Source organism: Salminus brasiliensis, chromosome 17 (genome assembly GCF_030463535.1).
Source record: "Salminus brasiliensis chromosome 17, fSalBra1.hap2, whole genome shotgun sequence".
NCBI lineage: Eukaryota > Metazoa > Chordata > Actinopteri > Characiformes > Bryconidae > Salminus > Salminus brasiliensis.
In genome coordinates this window covers 32,772,099-32,795,409 of record NC_132894.1, presented here as the reverse complement: position 1 = coordinate 32,795,409, position 23,311 = coordinate 32,772,099, and the positions used below count along the sequence as shown (strand labels likewise).

General features: G+C 42.7%; 1 protein-coding gene across 4 annotated transcripts in view; it reads left to right on the top strand.

The window, feature by feature from the left end:
- Nucleotides 1-2,141: 2,141 nt before the first annotated feature.
- mef2ab (myocyte enhancer factor 2ab) overlaps nt 2,142-23,311 on the top strand; it is a 33,355-nt gene continuing 12,185 nt past the window's right edge. The window contains exons 1-5 of one of the 4 annotated variants that reach the window (XM_072660367.1): nt 2,142-2,317; nt 5,034-5,155; nt 8,376-8,452; nt 17,673-17,749; nt 20,890-21,076. In XM_072660367.1, coding sequence (XP_072516468.1) covers nt 21,023-21,076 — 54 coding nt within the window. In that variant the 5' untranslated portion in view covers nt 2,142-2,317; nt 5,034-5,155; nt 8,376-8,452; nt 17,673-17,749; nt 20,890-21,022. Of the gene's footprint in view, nt 2,318-5,033; nt 5,156-8,375; nt 8,453-17,672; nt 17,750-19,050; nt 19,244-20,889; nt 21,077-23,311 lie in introns of those variants that run through there. The other 3 variants (XM_072660370.1, XM_072660368.1, XM_072660369.1) reach the window with 3 other exon arrangements.

Genomic DNA, 23,311 nt, shown 5'->3' with positions numbered 1-23,311 from the left:
CTTTATTTTGAGATACTAAGTTATTATTTTGATATACTATCTCATTATTTGGAAATAATATCTCTTTTTTTAAATAATAATTCATAACTTTGAGATGCTATCTCATTATTTTGAAATAATACATTTGTGAAATACTAAGTCATTAATTTGATATAGTAAATCATTATTTTGAAATACTATCTCATTACTTTGAAATATCTCATTATTTAGAGATACTGTCATTATTTTGAGCTCTATTTTACTGAGGCACTATTGTGACATTGTTTTTCATTATTCTGTGAAATGCTCTGATCATTTTAGGATCCTTTCTCGTTATATTGAGCTGTTTTGTGCTTTTGGAATGGCGGGAATGGGTTGAACCCTGCATTTAATCAGTATGTTAACGCCTGTTCAGAGATATCTTCAACAAAAGGGAAGCAGATTCAGATCAGTGCTGTTTAACAATAGTTATCTCTCTGGCTGAGATCATCTATGAACTGTGTTAGTCATAGATGTTAGTCACAAATTCAGATATTATCTTCGAAGGCATGTATTTGGTGCGAGGAGGCCTGCTGATGGAAAACAGACGCCTCTCCCAACTTTTTGTCTTTCACGCTCTTCATGTGGAAAAACACCTCTGAGAGAAAAGGAGCTGGTGTGTGTGTGTGTGTGTGTGTGTGTGTGTGTGTGTGTGTGTGTGTGTGTGTGTGTGTGTGTGTGTGTGTGTGTGTGAGAGAGAGAAAGCAAGCAAAAAAAGGCTTTAACCGACTGTAGATCTTTGGCCTGAAATGCTAATAAACATGACTGTTATTGCCACTAAATGACATATTAACACAAATGAATAGGCCATGAACAGGGATCTTATTACAGTGGAACAAACTCAATACCAATACCCAATACCCTCAGCTGGCTTTCTGTAATATTTGGGTAATTCTACTGAATCTAGAACCGAGGTTCTTTATTGTCATGTATTATGATGTGATGTACAGACGAGCGAAATGATCGTTACTCTATCGTGTGGGCGTCCTTTACATTTACAGCATTAAGCTGACGCTCTTATCCAGAGCGACTTACAAGGTGACTCGTATTACAGAGGTGGACCAATGCTGTGTTAGGAGTCTTGCCCAAGGACTCTCATTGGTGTAGCCCAGCACAGTCACCCAGGCCGGGAATCGAACCCCAGCCTCCCACAGGGTGTAATAGCTCACTGGCAGGTAGTGGTGTTATCTGTTGCTGGAGGTGGTGGTGGTGGTGGTGGTGTAATGGTGTGAGAAAGGTTTTCTTGGCCGATCAACACCAATCAATCAACACCAATCAATCAACACCAATCAATCAATCAACACCAATCAATCAATCAACACCACAGCCTGCTGAGTATCATTACTGCCATGTGCATCCCTTCATCACCACGCTTTATCCATCGCATCTTCTAATGACTACTTCAGCATGGCAATGCACCATGTCGTAATGAACGTGCCGTTTCTTCTCCCCGGCTTCTCAAGGAGTTCCTCGGTAACCTTCCCAGTCACTGGATCTGAATCCAGCTGAACACCTTTGGGATGTGGTGGAACGGGAGAGGCCGAGCGTGAAAGTGCTCTTGAAAGATCTGAGTGAATCGCCTGCTGCAATCATTTCAACATGGGCCAGAACTGCATAGGAACGTTTCCCTACGTTTCCAACATCTTTGGGGAAACGAATCCATTCCATGAAGAATTGAGGCCCAAACCCAAACTATAATGGTGTTCCTAATAAAGTGCACTTGAAACGTGTACTTCTGCACAAACAGACGAAGTGTGTGGAGGTATTATTGGATTTATGAGGAAATTAGAAATGGTAAAATATCTGTTGTTGCCATCTTTTGTTCATATGCTGAAATGCTAGCAGCACTGGGGGGCATCGGTGTCTACTGTAGGTCATGAAGTAATGACCTCTACATCCCAGCAGTTAGAGCTGGGATGTAGTTTCACATAATACACCTATTTTAACACCATTAAGGGCTCATGAATGCGTTAATAGATTCAATTCTGTGTGTAAGAGCAGGAAAAACGACTAAAATACAGTGTATGTGTGTGTGTGTGTGTATGTGTGTGTATCCTCCAGGAAGGGTGACCGAGAACCGCAGGTTAACGGGACTCCCTCCCAGCCTGTGTCCGCCCCTAATGTGACTTAGCTCGGCTGTGAGGGAGGAGTCGCGGGGCTGGAGCTTCTGCCTGGGGATTATTTCTTCACCGCACAACATTTAACCAGGAGAGGACGGCGAGTGAAGGCTGACAGGGGATATTTCCGCCTCATATTTCGATTTTAGTCGCCGAGTGGGGTCATTTTCTCTCTGAAGAGGGTAAGTTAGAGGGGAAGGGGTTGAGGCGGACGGACGGACGGAGGGAGGGACGGAGGGACGGGGCTGATAACTACAGGATGTAGCGATAACTTACTTGCTAGTTCGGGGGGATTTGATAACGGCTGTTCGGTGGAGGTCTGATTTCTGGGTCTGTAGTCGTGTGTTTTATAATTGAGGTTGTATTTTAGATTTAATCGCTGTAGTTTAGCGTGTTCAGTGAGCCCGTAAGCCGAGTGATTTCCACGGGGTTCATCAGAAACGCGCTGCTGAAGCGGGGCGCTGGGCTGGGGGCTGAGGGCTGGGGGCTGAGGGCTGGGGGCTGAGGGCTGGGGGCTGGGGGCTGGGGGCTGAGGGCTGAGGGCTGGGGGCTGTGAATACCTCGTCCACTTTATTATTATTATTATTATTATTATTATTATTATTATTATTATTATTATTCCATCGTTTAAACACATTTTTTAATGTTTCTAACATTAATTTAGTGTATTGCTAAGTGCACTCTTTGTTTTAGGGCTGTTTAATGAATGACTACATTGAGCTGAGTTTATAGGGGTGGGCAATACTAGCCTATACTAGTCTGTATCACGATACTTTCCCACTTTATGACTTTACGATACACCCAGATTAATTCAGTAAAAATCTGAAGAACAGTAAGAGAATGAATGTATTCTCTTTTTATTATTATTATTATTATTATTATTATCATCATCATCATCATCATTATTATTATTATTATTATTATTATTATTATTATTGCTTATTTAAGCTGTTTAATTTACTGAGAACTGTCCCAAATAGCACAGGGATTATCCTTAGGGCTGCTTGATTATATTGAAATCCTGTCAGTTTTGGGCGATAATTAATAAAATATACTGGAATATTTAGACTTCACCATTATTGGACATTATTTTATGATGTTTTTAACTGAACTGTACAATAAAATAAAAAACTGTATTTGTATTTTTACTGTGTAAGCTACAATTATTAGCTATTGAATCACTTATTACCTTATAAGTAGGATATTTTAAATATATTAGGCATAGGTGTTAACTTTATGATCATAACCATTATATACCTTAATAGCCTATATTTCAAGTGTAATAGGTGTTAGTTAGTATTAGGTGTTTGCATTTATTACCACATATATTGTATTGTATATTTGAGTATATTATATTATATATACATTATATATACAATTTTGTATAATGTATATCATACATATGATTATAAATTGAGTATAGATAATACATTGAGTGTATATAGTAGTCATTTTATCATTTATAATTGCATGTATCATTTTATGTACAATATATTAATATATATACTGTATAAATATTTGTTTTTATTTTGACTGTGTATACCACTGTATATACAGTATATAAACAATATATTAGTAACTTTATCATTGATGTTATTAGTATTATTATTTGTTTTTATACTGTAATGTGTTTTTAAGTATATTAGTCTTTAGCATTAACCCTTTCATTAGCCGTTGTAGCATTAGGTACAGTATATCGGAAAAGGGAGATAATTGTTATTAAAAAAAAGGAATGATATAGGGATTTGGCATCAAAGTTAATCGAAATCTGAAGTCAATATTTTACTCTTCCAGACAAATTTAAGTGCCAAAATTAATGCATTTGATTCATTTGTCCAAATTTCTAACCCTACATAATTAAATCTTATTCACTGTAATGATGATCCAGGTAGATTTAGACCCAATTCCTACTTCTCATGAATGTACATGTTGGATTCAGCATCAGGAAGACTATCCCGTGCCAATCTCGGCCCTCGGATTCCATATCTGTGCATCCTTACTTATCGCGGAATAGTAAAATCCCACTCCTCCATATGTCCCACTCCTAATTGAGCTTGTTATGAATGATTACTTTGTGCGAGTGTAAGACGCCCTCTGCTTCTGGATATATTCATCATGACCTGTCGGTCGCTCTGGGTTTGTTTTCCCACAGGTCTGAATGACTGGCTGTAGGAATGGTCCGTCACAGTACTGGTCAGTTAAGTCCAAGCCTCTAACCTCGTCACAGGACAGTGCTTCTACACGTTCTGGGGCCCATTAAAGAAGCGGTTATATCTGGCTCCACCAGAACTAAAAATAGTACCAGCTGTTTAAGAACGGGGTCTTTTTTTTTAATAGCCGTATGGTTTGAAAATAGCAGGCACGCGTTCTCCGGCTATTTCTGGTCCTCTCTGAGGTTAATAGTGGGCGGCCTATTGAATTAGGGCACAAACTAACGCCGTCTGCTCCAGATTTGGAGACGTGGACAATTTGATTAGACTGAGTGAAGCCTGCTTTGTCAAATTACACGCATCACTGTGCATATGGTAAATCATGAGGCAGCACATTTGACCTAAGTGTATTACTGTACTATTACGCTTGGCTCAGATGTACGTACACTCCTTCACTATAGGCCGAGGTGCTTTGGGACGAGGGCAGTAAGTGACGTGCATTAACCTGCACTCATTCAATCAGTGTGTTGCATTTTGGTGAAGAAAGCAGTCATGGGCTGTTAATGCCTTGGTTTGAGGCCACGGCCCTTATTTCTCCTTTACCTTGTGGTGATACGGCAGAGCAAGGAGACAAGGGGAGAGTGGATGGTAATTCAAGCCCATTCGAGAAGACCAATGTCACGTCCTTGAAATGTGATTTCTCTCTCTCTCTCTCTCATCCCCTCTCTCGCTCTTCATTCTCCTCAAGATTTGTTTCAGGAGGGGCAAAAGGAGCCTAACTAGCCTACTTCTCTCTCAAGCCTGAAGAGATTTGGAGCTCAGCACTTTCGCTCTAATCTGAAGGACACCTCTGCTCACTTTCTTTGCCTGGTAAGACTTCAAACTCTCTGTCACTGTTGTTGTTTTTTTGTCCCACTGTTGGCTTTGAGGAATCACTTTCTGATATATATATATATATATATATTCACCCTGTAAACATCAGTGTTTACTGCGTACAGTAGTTCCTGCACTCTGTTGACTGGTATGCGTGGTCAGTATGCTCAGTGGTTTCACCATCTGTCTAGAATTCCTCCTCAGTCCTGTGATTCTTAATGCGCTTATTCTTTCTGCAGAACCCGTGAATCAGTTCTTGCTGTTCTGTTAAGTTAAGCTTTAGATGGTGTGGGAATATGATCTTTAACAGCACCCTAATCTTTAAAGTCACAGGCTGTAGTACTGTTTACTGTTACTCTACACAGCAGCAGCAGGTCATTAGACATGGGCTGTATTTGTATTTAGCCATACATATTAGCCAGCATATTACTCAGTACCCTATAGAGTAAGTATTGACCCATATATAATTTATGCCCATTATATATATATATATATATATATATATATATATATATATATATATATATATATTTTTTTTTTTTTTTTTTTATGTTGTGTGTGTGTGTTATCCATTTGCCGTAGTATAGATTTTAAGCACATTATCCAGTATATTAATAATTTTATGCTTTATGACATATTTAACTTCTCTCTCTCTCTCTCTCTATATATATATATATATATATATATATATATATAAAACGCTTAGCTTTAACATTAGGACCACCTGCCTAATTTTGAGTATGTCCCCCTTGTCCCGACACTCCTTAGGAAGGACTCCTTAAGACTTCGGAAGGTTGTTAGCAGCACTAGATCCTTTAAGTCCTGTAAGTTGTGAGGTGGGGCCTCCCTGGATCGCATCACTTAGGGTCTTAGGGGCCCGTGACTCTGTCACCGGTTCCCCGGTTGTCATTTCTTGGAGCACTTTTGGTAGATGCAATAAAATCCTCCAAAATCTAGTAGAAAGCTTTTCCTGGACAGTAGAGACAGTAAATCCCACACTTTTTAATACCCTTGATTTCAGAAGAAGCCATGGATGAGCAGGTGTCCCAATACTTTTGTCCACAAAGTTCACTAAGTATAAGCGGGAATCAGAGATTGAACGTAGCTGGTCGCCAAACCCAAGTTTCTCCGAGCGGTTCTGTCATATGACCGGATCCGCTCTGCCCTCACTTCTACCCGAGCTGTGGCTCCTGGAGCGCATTCAGCTCCGAGCTGAAAGCCTATCCCTGTGGGGTCTCCCGCTATTCTCATCCCACCTCTCCAGCTCCAAAACCAAAAACCTCTGGCTGCCTCCTGTCTGACCACCAGGCCGCACGTTTGATGCTAAATAGGTTTCCCGCGAGTCAGAAATTACACTCAATAAATACAGAAATCAAATAAAATTGTCTCCAAATATTAGCTCCTCAATCTGCCTTCCTGTAGGCGCATGAAGCCGGCTTTTGTGGAGTGTAAATAGAAACCTGCGTCCGTGCCAAATCAAACTGTGTGTTAGATCTGGACGGCAACACGAGTGTGCTTTACTGACCTTACTGTTAAGATTCAGCGCCGGCGTCCAAACCAGAGAGATGGAGGGTTTGGCCCTGTGCCCTGGCAGAGGCCTGCAGACCGCTTTACACTTTATTACTAGTGGGCACCGCCTGGCCAGCGCCTCACACAACTTCAAGAGCATGAAAGCAGTCTAAACTGGAGTGGCCTCAGGTATTTTCTCATGTGCTTAGAGAAACTCAGTGCTTTTATTTTGGGGGGGGGGGTTAAACTACATGTTTTGATTGAAAATAAGAAATTTGGAAGATGGACGTACCTTAGATCTGCCAGATAACATCTGTCACCAACTGTTTAGGGAATGAACTGAATAGGGATGATCGACAAATCTAATTTTCCTGCTTTTAAATTTCTTCTTTTCAGAATATTTAAAGTAGTTCTGGGTGATAAAACCTCAAATTAATGTCACGGTTAATTGAACATTTGATCTTGATTATGATTTTAATGAACGATTATTTTAATGAACGATGATTTTAATTAATGATTGTTTTAATGAAAGATTATTTTAATGAACGATGATTTTAATGAACAATTATTTTAATGAACGATGATTTTAATGAACGGTTATTTTAATAAACAATTATTTTAATGAAAGATTATTGTAATGAACAATTATTTTAATGAACGATGATTTTAATGAACGGTTATTTTAATAAATGATTATTTTAATGAACAATTATTTTAATGAGCGACGATTTTAATGAACGATTATTTTAATGAACGATTATTTTAATAAGCGACGATTTTAATGAACGATTATTTTAATGAATGATGATTTTAATTAATGATTGTTTTAATGAACAGTTATTTTAATGAAAGATTATTTTAATGAGCGACGATTTTAATTAATGATTATTTTAATGAACGATTATTTTAATGAGCGACGATTTTAATTAATGATTATTTTAATGAACGATTATTTTAATGAACGATTATTTTAATGAGCGACAGACTCAGCGTTTTTCTTTGAGAGAAGCTGCTCAGGTTGCTCGATTGACTTGGCTTTTGAGTTCTCTATGTTGCTTCTATGTGGCAGGCTGGATGGGGTGGAGTCACATAACTACAGGTGGTAGTATGTTGCTAAGGGGTTTAAAAAAAAATTATATATTCCTGATATGAGCAATATTTATTCGGTTAGGGGTTCTGTATGTTTTGAATTTCTGAATTTGCAACTAATTCATTTGCAATGAATTTTGCCCAGCCCAAACTTTGTATTGGGATATTTACGAATGACTGTGCTGTTACACTGATAACACATGGAAGGGTTCTGATTGGCTGGCTTATAAAGCAGCCCAGGCTGAATCTCTCCCAAAGACTTTGGCCTGAATAGGTGGAGCTGAAGAGCAGTAGATATAGCAAACAGAGCAAATGGTCATTTGGAGCATTTCTATTGGTCCATTCATCATGAAATTCTGCCACAATGTAAAGGACGACTGCCAGATTCACATTATATCAAAACATGAAAAAGGATTCTTGCAGTGTTCACTTTTGTGATGTCATAAAAACAGCAGATTGAAATCTGCTCATTTTGCAGCTTGCTTTTGTATATAAGGGCTGGGTGTGTGTGGTACCTGTACACAACTTTAATCAGTAAGCTTTTAATTGAAAAATAATGGGAAATAATCTTTTTTTACAATATGTTTAATTTCTTTTTGTTTTTTGTTTGTTTCGCCAGGTTGTCTGCTTGATGCTGTGTGGTGCAAGCTGATCAGGGAGTGCTTTCGGTCTGTACTTTTCCGTCCAGTGGATAAGGTAAGGCTGTGGAGAGCTCATTCTACATGATCTTATAAGGCAACGTCTAGCTCCGGCGAAACTGCGCTAATGAAAAAGTAATTTTAGTCCCTATTTTTAATCAATTATTAAGTCGCCAACATGCATTAAAATCCCCCCAGGCGAGTGTCACTGCACTGCACGGCTTAACGTTCATTTAAATCTTGGACGCTAATGCGCTCCGTTCCCTTGGCCGTGGTTCCAAACTGCAAGAGAGATGATCTACTCCTGCAAATTTCTCTGGAAAACCCCAGCTCCTGCCTCCAGACGTGTCCGCCTGACAAACACGGGAAATGTGGAGTTCTCTGCCAAAGCACATTTATCTGTAAAGTGGATTGTGTTCTGCAAGAATTTCCCTTTCTCTCCACTTCAGTATCTCCTCAGTTTCGTCCACCGAACCGTCTCTTTTTTGACCTTGCGAAGAGTGTGGATCAGTCAGAGGGATCCTGATCTAATTGTCGCTGCCAGAGTCTTTTGCTAATCCTCTTCCTCAGACCAATCCTCTTCTCTCTCTCTTAAAGGCCTTTGCTGGCAACTTTGACCTCGGAAGGTCAGCAGTGCACCGTATGGTCAACAACAGTGCCACCTTACTTGGCCGGGCAGGTTACAGATTTAGATCACATACAGGTGCCAGTTTCTCCTGTCAAGGGGCAGATCTTCATATTAGGCAGCAAGTGAACAGTCAAGGGCTAGACAGCTGGGTCAGAACGCCTTCAAAACATTAGGGGTGGACAACCGGTGGACCCCTTTTTACCTTGCGACAGGGTCACGGGCACCCAGTGCTCGTTGATGCTTGTGGAGGCTCCACCTCACACCTTACAGCACTTCTTAAAGGAGCTGCTGCTGATGTCTGTGGTGCAGCTACCACAGGATGCCTTCAGAGGTCTTGTGGGGGTCCATCCCTTGACGGTTTAGGTGGCATGAGGGGGACCTACACAATATTAAGTGGTTTTAATGATATGGCTGATCAGTGTTAGGAGTAGCCACACGTCAGCCTAAGATCATCATACTCAATGTCAAGCATTGGCTAGAAACTGCATTCCCTGGACCGGCAGAGCTCCAGCCAATCATCCTTACTAATGGCCTCATGGCTGAAAGCAATCGGACCCTTCCTAGCAATGTTCCAACGTCTACTGTAAAGCCCTCTCAGATAAGTAGAGAATGCTACTGCAGCCAAGAGCCTCAAACTCCCTGAGAATATCCCTGATTTCAGAAGGAACGCTGGATGAACATGTGTCCATAACCCTTTAGGCATGTGGTGAAGCTTTTTGCCAAATGGAAGCGTAGCCATCAGCTTTCATTAGTGGTGTTGGACGATTAAGGGGCCCAATGGAGCCGTGATGATGCATTTCATGTAGCAGTAGTTATCACGACAAAATGTAGTTGACGTGGCCTGTTGGAACATTAATGAGCGAGATTAAACATTCAGTAGACTCGCTGCCTAGATCATGCTCCTGCGATTGGGCTTCATGCTTTTACTGCTCCTGTACTGGAATTTAACAGTAGCAGAACCTTTTACTCATCGTTACTCAGATAGGGATGTAACGAGACACTCCTAGGGTTCTTTTGAGGGTCCTTCTGACTTTTTTTTTTTTTTTTAAGTTTGGTCCGAACCAAAATGGCAGGTGTGAAAGGTGCCACGAACCACGGCCCGACCAAATTAGGTGCTGAAAGGAAGGGCAACCAGTGAACCCAGCAACAGGGGCGTCATGGGCACCCAAGGCTCATTGATGCTTGTGGAGCCTCCACCTTACAACAACAGGACTTAAAGGATCTTCAGAGGCCTTGTGGAGTCCATGTCTCAGCAGCTCAGAGTTGTTTAGGTGGCATGAGGGGGACCTACCCAATATTTGATGTTATGGCTGATCAGTGTACCTCCATTGAAAAGCATTGGCAGAATCGGACGCTTTGGAGTAGCCAAACGTTAGCCAGTCCAGAAGCTTTTCCTCAGTGTCACTCTTGAGGGTGCTTTCACATCTACCTTGCTTGGTCTGGACCTTCTGACTTTTCACTTTTCAGACTTTTCAGTTTGGTCCGAATCAAAGTAGCAGGTGTGAAAGCTACCGCAAAACCACGGTCCAACCAAAAGAGGTGGTCTCGGACCTAAAGAAGAAGTTTGGTTTGGTTCGTTTGAAGTTAAAACACTGAAACTTTCGAACACAGTGAAAGAAACACTGACTCAAACTTTCAGACCAATTCCAGGAAGTTGAGGCAGGCTATCAGCACCCGTTACGCTATAGAGAAAGAAAAAGAGCCGGTGTTATGCTGCCCCCTTTGGTGGCTGTATCTACTGCAGCTGTAGGTTAACCCTTATTTCTAAACATAAATGAAAGGAATACCAGGGTCGTCTGTTGAGCTCTTTCCACTGTGTGACGCTTGTGTGCTGGAAGGGAGTCCGATTCTGGGCTGGAGGCAGAATTTGGCTCAGTACCTGTAAAAAGGCGACTCTGACGAGCTGTGAATTCCTGCTGAATCTGTTTGTACACGGCAGCTCTTTCCCGTTTTTGTGTTTTAGCGCTTTAGCGTCGTTTTCATCGAGCTCTAACGCTGCTGCTCGGCCAGCCTTTTTGCCACTGACAATGTTAAACGACCGAATCCTGGCCTGCATTTTTTAGCTTAGTATGCCTTAACCTTTTCCATCTTCTGACCACACAGGTTGAAGCACTCATGTGGCTGAACAGCACAGGAGGACATACGTTGAGTATTTTGCACTTATGCCTAGTGACACTTATGCCTAGCTCATAGCAAGCGGCAAAAAATAGACTTGAAGCTTTAATCTATTGATGCCGTTCATGCTGTTCTCAGCCTCTACACTTCTAGTGAATGTGCGAGGCTGGTTATTAAAAAAAAGCCTCACTGACAACACAGCAGCTCTTTGCGAGCGTCGGCGCTGCAGAAACAGCCTGGAAGTGGTTATAGCTTCATATGTGAACCGTGCTGCATTTAGCTTTGCTTTTGGGGGGGGGGGTAATATATGGATTGATGCAGCCCACTCACCCCGACAGTGCGGCCCACCAGTGTTTCGAAAAAACCACAGTCTGGAAGCCACTTCCATAAATAATGACTCAATAGAGCTCCCTGCTAGAGCTTCCCTGTAAAACTGCAGTGGAACGTCTTATTACATCCAGAGGGGTGTTAAAATCCACACTCTTAAAAATAAAGGTGCTACAAAGGGTTCTTTGAGCGATGCCATAGAAGAACCATTTAAAGAACCATTCCTTTAAAGAACCAGATACTTTTAAATGTATAAAGAACCTTTACATCCACTTAACCCTTTGATCTTTATAAGGTTCTTTACACAAACATAAAGGTTCTTTATGGAACCAACAGATGGCTCTTCTATGGCATTGCTCATATATTCATGCTGCACTTTTACTTTTAAGAATGCATTCTTCACTAATACACAATAAAATATAGTCGCATGCAAAAGTTTGGGCACCCCAGGTTAGAATTTCCGTTACTGTAAATAGCTACGTAAGTACAAGATGCCCTGATTTACAAAACACACCAAATTAAAGACACATTTCTATAATATTAGAAGTGATATTACTTTTTTATTTCCAGCTTCTGCTGCAGTAAAGGGCCCAAAGCAAAAATATGGGTACCCTGCACGGTCAGTGCTTAGTAACACCCCTTTTGACAGCCCTGTTCTAGCATTTGTTTCTTGTTTGGGACAAGTCACTGCTTTTAGGCCATTTCTGATTTGCAAATATTTTCCAAAATGACTCGATGGAGCTGTAGCTGAGCTTGTTAGGTAAAGGCTGGTTTAGCGAGTGGCTACAGATCAAAATTTTGAAATTCAGCTTTATGCCCTTTTAACTAGTTCTGTGCAGTTTGGCATTTGCAGTTGACCCCCTGACCGTAGTACCGCAATAAAGCAGCTGCTGGTTAAGGAAGGAAAAGGCTAACATTAAAACATATGACGTCCTACGTTTACATTTTAATTTATTAATTTCTTACTTTATTTATTTCCCGAACTGATGTATAAAAACAGTAACACACTCGAGGTCGTGTTTTTATTCATTTATTTATTTATTTATTTATTTTTATTAAATAACAACACAACTCTCTTCTGTTTTCTATTACTTTACTATCCTACAAATAAACATATAAAAATACATATAAGATTAAAACTAGCAAAGGTATCAGTTATGTGATAACACAAGCTTGAAAATGACAGTAATACTTATAGTATAATTATATAATATATAAGATAACAGGATGATAATATTACTGTTATAAGTGTTATCACTGTATTGTATGGTGTACTGAGTAGCTGTTACTTGGTCGTGACACTGCATGTCTGATACGTGACCTTCCCCTCACCCAGCTGTGGGCTCACAGATGTACTCATTTCTATTCTTTTCTCTGAAATCAGCGCTTTGAACAGCATGTAGAGCTCTCAGAGGAAGCTTTTCAGCTGATGCCGAGAGAGTGAGGAGCCTGGAGCAGGCCTCACAGCCCACCTCCCAGCAGGGGGGCTACAGCACTGTGTATCCAGCCCTAACATAAAAAGGAAGACCTGAATCTCAACGAGAATCAAACACCAATCCGAGGAAAACGATATAATTAGATTTAGTGGATCAAACGATTCTCTGCAGCAGCAGATGCCTCACGGTGTAGGGACAGCTTCTCAGATCTGGTAGAGCAGCCGGGCTGTGGTGTGTTTTAGCCCTGCGTACTGTAACTGTACTGTGATAATCTCGCCAATATGCTGCAAACACCCCCCCCACCCCCCGCTGAAATGAAGGAACGGCGTTTGGCCGACATTTGTTATTGATCAGAATTATTTGTAGGATCGGGTGAATGGCTTGATTCTTCATAACAGCCACATGAACGTCTGTGATTGGTCAGAATGCTCGCAGCACAAATACACAATTCAGTGATGGATTAGATGATCGAGAGAGGAATATCAGAGTGGGAGAAAGGGAAAGAGATGGAGAGAGAGAGGGGGGGTGAAAGAGGAGAAAAGGAAAGCGAGAAGTGAAAATGGGGAGGGAGGAAAGGAGGGAGTGTGAGAGAGCTAGTGAGCAAAAGAGAGAAAGCAGAAGAGAGAAGAGTGTTGATGAGAGCAAGCGAGAGAGAGAGAGAGAATGAGAGAGAGAGGGAAAATTAAGGAGAATGAGAAAGTGAAAGAGACAGGCAGCAAAAAGGATAGACACCAAAGCAGAGAAAGGAGAAAGAGAGAGAAAGAATTAGATGGTAGGAAGAGAGAAAGAAGGATAATGAGGCAGAAAGAAGCAGAGGGATTGAGAAAGAAGGAGAAAAAGGAAAGTAAAGAATGAGATAGACAGCAAAAGAGAAAGGAGAGAGGTAGAGAATGAGAGAATAAGAAAGAGAAAAAAGGAGAGAGAGAATGAGATAGAAGAGAAAGAGAGGTAGATCATGAGATAGAATGAGAGAGAGAGAGAGAATGAGATAAAAAGAGATAGAGGATGAGACACAAGGGGAAGAGAGATAGATCATGAGATAGAAGAAGTGAGAAATAAGGAGATAGAGAATGAGACAGAAGAGAAAGAGAGATATTGTGAGATAGAAGAAGTGAGAAATAAAGAGAAAGAGACTGAGATAGAAGAAAAAGAAAGGTAGATCATGAGAGAAGGAGAGAGATAGAGAATGAGAAAGAGAAATAAGGAGATATAGAATGAGACAGAAGGAAAAGAGAGATAGATCATGAGATAGAAGGAGAAAGATAGAGAATGAGATAGAAAGAGATAGAGAATGAGAAAGAAATAAGGAGATACAGAATAAGACAGAAGAGAAAGAGTGATAGATCATGAGATAGAAGAAGTGAGAAGTAAGGAGATAGTGAATGAGACAGAAGGGGAAGAGAGATAGATCATGAGATAGAAGGAGAGAGATAAAGAAAGAGATGAGAGAGTATGAGAAAGAAATAAGCAGATAAATAAGGAGCGAGTGGATAAAAGAAAGAGATAGAGATAGAAGGAGAGATAAACTGCAGAAACAAAAGTAAAGAGGACGAGAGAGAGTTAGAGAACAAAAGAGGGAGAAAAGGGGATGAGACGAAGAGCAGAAAAGAGAGAGAGAGAGAGAGAGAGAGAGAGATGGGTTTGAGTGGAAATGTAACATATGGTGCTCTTTACTAAAACCCACTGAAAGAGAATAAAGCGGCGCAGGGCAGCGTGACTGCGTTCTTCATGACCTCACCCTCTTCACTCCGGATAAACGACACCTTCCACAGAGGGGAGAGGGAGCTTTGAGCCACACTAATAAAAAACTTACGCAGTAGTTAAACTGCGGCGTGTTGAGCAGGATAATTAGCTAAGCAGGTGTTTTATTTATCTGGGAAAATGTAGAACTATGGTCGCGTGTTTTGACGACTGCGAGGAAGGCATTGCATTTCTCCAGCCTCCCAAACGCAGCCCAGATGTTTCTGATCTTTCCGCATGGCGCTTTGTCATTCACCACTTATTGTGGAAAACTCACAGCTGGCGTAATTGCTCAGCGAAGGCCTAGCATGTTGCCCTCAGTCACCAGCGTGCCAGACCAGAGGGCACAGCGTGTTCTCCGCACTCCTTCTAATGAGTTACTGTATGATTTCCAGCGGAGGACAGACGTGTCCTCAGCAGCGCAGTCGGTGTGTTATGTCACGTCTCGGTGTTCGGTCATGCTTATTAAGTTTCTGGCTGTGTAAAAACATGCGCTTTCATCAGAGCTGAGCTGGTAACATCTGTTTGCGTCCTTCTATACACCTTCCTGGGCTGCTTCAGCCCGTTATACACTCACCAAGCACATTATTAGGAACACTACTACTACTACTACTGCTCATCTACTCATTCATGCAATTATCTAATCAGCCAACCATGTGGCAGCTGTGCGTAAATGCATACACTCATTCAGATGTTGACCTTCAGCAGCTTCAGATAATGTGTTTGCATCTACCATCAGAATGAGGGAAGAATGTGATCTCGTCGGCCTTGAGCGTGACATGATTGTTGGTGATGGGGGTTTGAGTAGTTGAGTAGATCTGCTGATCTTCTGGGGTTTTTAGCCGTCTCTAGGGTTCCTCACACACCTTGTAAATCAGGGAGGTCAATAGAGAATGACCAGACTAGTTGGAGCTGAAGAGAACGGAAAGCCTCTAAGAATGAACTCAACATGTCCAACCTTAAGGTGGATGAGCTACAACCGCAGAAGACTACATCAAGTTCCACTTCTTTCAGCCAAGAACAGAAAGCCGAGGCTGCAGTGGCTCAGCACAGGCTCACCAACACTGGACAGGTGAAGCCTGGATGCACAGATGGTGCCTTCAGCATGAATCCCTGACTCCCCAACCTGCCTTGTGGCTGGACTCCTGTTAATTTAGGTCTTACATCATATATTTTTGTTGGATTGCCTAGCAGGCTGGCCTAGAAGAGACAATTTCGCTACTGTGGCATTCGCGGCGCTACCATGGTGTCCATCAGCCTCGCCCAGCATTGCTACTGCAGCAGCTTCACACGCCTAGCCCAACTACCACACCAGCCGTTGGCCTCGCCCAGCAATGCTACAGCTGTTTTTTCAACGCTATCGCGGCATTAGGCTGGGCTTCCCCCAGCATTGTTACTGCAGCGTGAGTAACAAGCCATGTTCATGAGGCCCTGGTCTACACCTGGTCTACACCTGGTCTACACCTTAAGGCTCTGAACGTCCAAGGGGATGAATACTTTTTATAGGTGCTGTATACTGGATACCCAAGAAAATACTGTAGATCATTCTCTGCATTTCAGTCAGACCATGCAGTTACACTCGTTCACACGGGAGCATTCCTCATCCCCGGGATGTTGTGCTTGGAAAGAGCACACAGCCAGTTTACACGTAAACATGGTCAACCGTGTTTAATTCAGGACACGAGCATCACTTTGCTGAAGCACACTGTAGACTTTCCCTCCCAGAGAGCCCACAAGTGTGTTTGTCAGCTGAACGCTGGTGTTTACTCGCCTAGGTACAGTGGCTGGTTAAAGGCTGGGGATGGTTCGGTTCAGCAGGGCTGTAATCCCCTCATTGACCCTGCGGTGCTGCTCTGCAAATGAATTGGACACGATAAGAATGGAGGTCTCGTCTGAGGGGACGTTTGATACGCCTGTTGGAGCTGCATTGTGTTTTCCAGCTCAATCGCTCGCGCCCTTGAGAATATGCTCGTCATCTGAAGGTCTGATTCTTCTGCTTTGTGTTACAAGATTATCAGTTTTGTTCGTAACCATGCGAAAATGTCCTTCCTCCTCAGAACTGGAGCAGATTTTGCTTTTACAGTCTTTTCTGGGACCACTTTTGGTAGGTCCTGACCACTGCATACCAGAAAACCCCCCACAAGCCCTGCCTGATGTTCTGGAGATGTTCCTGGATGTTCTGGAGATTTTCCTGGTTTTAAGACCTTTAAGAACCGACTGAACTGAAGACAATCGATGCTAGTCCCTTCATCAGTCAGTGGTACTAATGTTATGGCTGATTGGTGAACATATATATACGAATACATTGAAGCACTGCATGCTGTTAAAACCCAATTCTGTCATTGATCGCATGGTCATGGGTTTGAGACCCATGTCCAATAATCTGCAATTGTTGGGCCCTCAACACTCTCTGCTCTGTGGTTTGAGGGATCAGAGTTGTATCTGGTTTAAATGCGTCTTGCACTTACGCTTTAATGAAACCCCCCAGAAGACCTGCCTGATGTTCTGGAGATGTTCTGACCCAGTCGTCTATCCAACATAGTTTGGTTCTTGTCAAAATGTCAAAGTGTGATTCTTACGCTTGGCCATTTTTTAACAGCTTTAACAGCTTCAATCACTTTAAAGAACTGACTGTTCACCTGCTGCCTGATATGTAGGTCCCACCCCTTGGTGCTAATGTTATGGCTGATCAGTGTACATATACAAACGAATGCATTCAAGCACTGCATGCTGTTAAAACCCAATTCTGTAATTGATCACATGGTCATGGGTTTGAGACCCACATGCGATAAGCTCCTGTAGCACTGTAGCAGGGCGGACTCTGCGAGGTGTATTGAGACCAATCAGACATAAAAATAACAAGTTAGCTACATTAGCATTAGCCTTGTAAATCAAGCGCAAATAAAGTAAAGAGACAAAGCTCTGACACCACCCATCGAATATATTTGGAGGGAGTGGGCGAAGTCTTCGGTCTAACCAGGGTGCGGCTCGTCCAGCTTTCTTTGCTAATGGTTGATGTCGATGTGTCTCAGGTGGACCTCCAGAAGATTGCGGGTTAAACAGGGATGCTGAAGATGACCCTCTGACTCCTGGTGTTTCCGTGAGTCACGTGAGTTAAAGTGCTTCATCATGTTTAACACAAAGACACACACACACACACACACACACACACACTTGTGAGCCTATTAACAGATTGAGAAACACATGCGTTCCTCTCTTTTTTTGGACGTGGCAGCACTGGAGGTGTGAGCTTTGCTAATGGATGCTCGTTCTCTTCTCTGAACGGCAGAAATTCAAGTTAAGCTTGAATGAACTGATGATTCGCTTGGATCCGATCAGGCAGACCGCACTCAGAGTCTCAGACCCTGTTTACACCTGGCGAGAATCTGGATTGTATCCTGATAGGGTTTTAGTGGCGTGTGTTTGCTCTCATCTGTCTGATCGCTGGTGATCGCTGGGTTGCACTAGGAAGAGAGAGGTGGATGGGTTTACACTGCAATAACATTGGGGCTCAAATGCATCTCAGACCACCTCCTGAAGTGGTCTGAAAGGTGATCGGATTTGGATCTGGTTTAAATGTGGATCTGGTTGTGTTCACACTTGCACTTAGACTTTGATATGGCTTGGCCTTATCCTTATGCTGGTGCCGGAAGTCACCAGGTGTAAACAGGGTCTCATTATATCTCAGTTATGCAGCGTCGCTTTTACTGATTTTTAAATGCTCAGAAATATGATCCCATATGGGATCCCTGATTAATGGTCCCATATGGGATCATATTTCGGAGCATTTAAAAATCAGTAAAAGCGACGCTGCATAACTGGATACAAATCTAAATCTGTTTACACCTGGTGACTTCCAGCACCAGCATCATATCTGGATAAGGCCAAGCCATATCTGGATAAGGCCAATGCAAGTGTGAACACAACCAGATCCACATTTAAACCAGATCCAAATCCAAATCACTCTGACCACTTCAGGAGGTGAGCGGAGACGCATTTGAGCCCCATCTTACAGCAGTGTAAACCCACTGCCTCTCTCCAAGATGCATCTGACAGCCGAAACCCTTCCTAGTACAAGCCAGCAATCACCAGCGATCAGATAGATCGACCCGACTCAGAATCAATCGGATTTGGCTGTTCAATCTGAAGATCAGACCACTTCAGGATCTGAAGATTGAACAGCCAAATCCAAGCCCCAGATGCATCTCTGATTACTTTATCTTAAATCTCAGTTCTCTTCCAAAAAAAACCCTCACACCCCACACCTTGCTGAACTTTTCCTTCAACCGCAGTCGCTTTTCCTCATTAACGCTATCTAGCGTGTTGCCGTGGTAACTGTGGAGATGAGAGGGAAGGTGTGAACGCTGCTGAGACGGAGGCTGTTGTTTCTTCTCCTTACTTTCTGAGATACAATTGTTTCCCACAGCTGAAATAACTGACCGGAGAAGAAGAAGAACACGCGGCGAGTGTTAAGCTACCAAATATAACCCGCTGTTTTCATCTGACATTTTTAATTATTTTTAGAGCGCAGCAAATTCGAACAGCCCCTGCTGATCCTCCGAACAATAATTACGATGGAACAATGGAGCGTCTACAAGTTCCAGTGAGTGGGATGTTGCTGGAGTTTTGTTTTTTTTACATGAGGTTGAGTAGAAGATGACATATTGCATTGTTGGCTCTCCTGACGCTCGGCTTCTCTGATTGTGTAAGTACAGGACCGCTCACAGTTGGGTGAACTTGCTGATGCTCATTGAAGGGACCTATTGTAAAGCCTGGTTTGGTTTTCGCACGGCGTGGGAGACCCGGCGACTTTCACGCACAAACCGGATCTTGGTGACGAAGTTCAGCTTGTTTTTTTGGAAAGTCTTTTGGAATTGATCCATTCATACGTCTTAAAGCGGCGCTTCGAAATCCAATTTGCACTGTTTCTCCAGCCAAGATGCGTTTGGTGGCTGAAGTTTGCTTCTTTAGATACACTGTAAAGCTGGGAGGCTGGTCCACTACACGTAGCTTTGAGTGTTTTTGGTGGGACAGAGTGTATCGTGGTAGGCTGAGAACCCAACACGAGAAATTAGCTACTAGCAAACATTCAGCTGTTTGCAATAAACCAATCAAATGAGAGCAGTTTCAATCTCAACACAACTAATAGAACAAGTGCTTTCTCCAAACTCAACACACAGTGACACTTTCAATGACAACTGCAGTCTCAGAATTACTCAACTCCTTCATGACAACCTCTTTAGCACCTAGTAGACCCCCCTTTAGCTGTTCTGCTTGAGTCTCAGCCCATTCCTCATCGGCATTGGCCTCCAGTTCACTAATATTCTTGGGTTTGCTGCTGCAGCCACCTTCTTCAAATCCCACCGAAGATTTTCTGTAGGGTTCAAGTCAGGCGACTATGCAGAACACTCCAGAACTGTCCAGGATTTTGGGGTAAGCTTAGGACAATTGTCCTGTTGAAAGGCCCAATGACGCTCAAGCTTCACCTTTCTCACTGGATACACGTCGCAGGTATTCAGTGGCAGAGGAAGCAAATATTTGAAGGTTTATGTTGTAGCATAACTGGCAATTAGTGTTCTCTTCCAAGCCTGTTCAGCTGTCCAATGACATTGCATTTGTAGCAGTTGCACCTCAGAGGAAGCTCATGCTAGCCTTCACCCCTCCCAGCACTGGTGGCATCGTGTGATAGGGCGAGTCTTAGCTACTGGGGGAAATTTAAAACATGCCTGAAAAGCTGATGACCTGATGACCTCCACTACAATCAGATGTGCCTACTGATCTGAATCAGGTGAATCAGTACGGAAGCATCGTCGCAGGTGGCAAAGGGTCATTAATCTTTGATGTTAGTCAAACCTTAGATTTAGATCATTTGGCTAAGGTGAATTGGTGAATGGGTGTGTGTGTGTGGTACCCTGCGATTGATTGGGTATTGGGTATACTCAGCGATTGCAGGTCAGATCCTTTCCCTTGACCCTGGAGAAGGTGGATAAATGGATGGATGGATGTTTTCATGTTGTTTCAAATTAAAAAAAAAAAAACAATGTTAAAAAAAAAGTTAAAAATAAATAAAAAGTTGAACAGAACCATCCATATCATATTAATGCTGGCAAAAAGTGTAGATACAGTGTCAGTTTTAGCATCTAATGTTGTAACAGCATTGGGATTTCTTGTAATTACTGTGATTGCACTCAAAAATGGAAAAAACATATAATAATTCATCAACATATTCTGTTTTTCACCTTTTCACAGGATTTGGATCCAGAGAAAAATGATGAGGACACTCATTTTCTGACGACGCACTAGCGGACAGAAGGTTCGCAGAACAGATCTGACAGAACTCAAGCCGTCGTTTGAGTATTAGAGGAAGAAGCAGGTGGTGAGAATGGGACGAAAGAAGATCCAGATCACCCGCATTGTAGACGAAAGGAACAGACAGGTGAGAGCAGTTCAACTGGACTCATGGATGAGTCCACTCTACTGGTAGTGAACACACACACACACACACACACACACTAGTGAACTAGGGGCAGTAAGCACACACACACACCCAGAGTGGTGGGCAGCCAACTCCAGCACTCGGGAACAGAGAGGGTGATGGGCCTTGCTTGAGGGCCCAACAGTGGCAGCTTGCTGAGCCTGGGTATCGAACCCAACACAACCCTGTCATCAACAGCCTGGAGCTCTAACCGCTGAGCTGCCACTGCCTGATTAACCCCTTAAACCCCTTAAAGCCCTACCAGTTTGTACAGAAGTCCCAATAGTTACTGAGTAATACACCTTACTGTGTTTCTGACTGCAGTGTTGTAAAGGAGCTGGGAGCTGATTGGTCAGAGAGGAGAGTCAGACTGGATTATAAGGCTTTTATATTAAACAGTCATTTTAAGAAAAGTCTAAATCTGTCAGTCCAGAAGGTCTCATGACAGAAACTGGGACTGATACCCTCCCAACACTGGTTGGAAATTAAAAATGCCTGAAAAGCTGATGACCTCCACTATAGTCAGGTGTGCCTACTGATCTGAATCAGGTGAGTGGTGGAGCATAGGAGGAGCATAGGGTGTGTGTGTGGTGCCTGGCGATAGATTGGTATTACTGCCCAGCTCAAAACGCTGGATCCTGGTCCTGGACCCTGGTGAATAGAGGTGGATTAAGGGTAATATTATATATAAGATATTAAACACTATAAAACAGTCCAGAACGTCTGATTACAGAAACTGATCATAAAAATAAAGTGATTTTACTGAACAGATTAATCAGCAGCTCATCTGATCTAAACTCTGCGTTTTTCCACACAGCGACTTTTAACATGCAACCTTAGCTCCTTGTCCACTGACCACTCCTTTGGCCCTGGTTGGTTGATGAGGTTGTGAGGCAGACTGTGTGTTTGTGTGTGTGTGTATATGTATGTGCGTCTCAGGGAGGAGCCTCGGCGGGCCACACACTGGAGCGCTTGTCCTGCGTCCCTCACTGGACCTGCTGTCCCTGTGGTGTGGTTGCAGTAATTAGAGGAGTCCAGGGCTCTGTATCTCTCATTAGCCAGCAGAGCCAGTCTGTGTAGGAAGCATACAGCCTCTCTTGCTCTCTCCCTCTCTCTCTAACCCCTGATGGCCATCACTCAAGCTAAAGCCGCAGAGCTAGGCTGGAATTCGCTCAGTCTGGCCTGTGCTCTAAATATAAACTCTCACAGCAGCACAACAAACCGTATCTTGTCTGGAAGAGTTCTCGTTTGCTGTATTATGGGCTCAGCACACACTGCGGCCTTTTTATTGCAATAATTTGACATTTGCACACAGGCTAGTGGCAGGTGAGGGTTTATTTCTATCTCTGTGCCTGCTCTGACTTTCATACACACTCCAGTCCTAATGCTAGGCTGACTGTGCTAAAAGAAGTGTGTGGTAAGTCTTAATCCATATACACGCCCAGCACCACCCGAAAGCAGGGCGAGCGCAAACCCCACAACCTACCCCACAGACCGAGTAACTGTGACAGACCAAGTCTGGTAAATCGATGTGACACATTTTTTTTTTTGTGACTGTATTCAGTACAATTCTATGGTGTTAGAATCACACACTCTTCACAGTGTAGTGGATCAACCATTAGTGCATTAGAATTTTGATCACAAGGCTGTGGGTTCAATACCCAGCTCTAATAAGTGGTAAATAGCTCTGGTTTATTGATGACAGGGTTGTGGGTTCGATACCCAGGCTCAGCAACAAGGCCCTTAACCCTCTCTGCTTCCTGGGCGCTGGGTCCGATTGTTGTGAAAAGTCTCAGATGACGTTTCTGAGGGACTATGAGAAGATGAGCAAAACCTTGTTCTACTTGAACCTGCATTTTACCCCACATTACACTGCGACCCGCTCTCCTCTAAATAGCATTATTACATGTTGTGGGCTAATATCTGCGGGCTAGTTATTCTCTGTGGAAATGACCCAGACATGTTTATCCCTCTGCAACCTTCCACTCAGCAGAGCGCGGTCTGTCTGCTGACAGCTTCAGTCAAACAGCACCGAAGTTTTCTGAAACGCTGAACACAGGAGTTTAAAATAGTCTGAACTGCACTGGTAATACCACCTGCTAGACCATGGCATATAGCATATATACTACTTATATATATATATATATATATTGTCTGTGTGCCATTGTCCTTTCATGTACACTAAATTGACAGAAG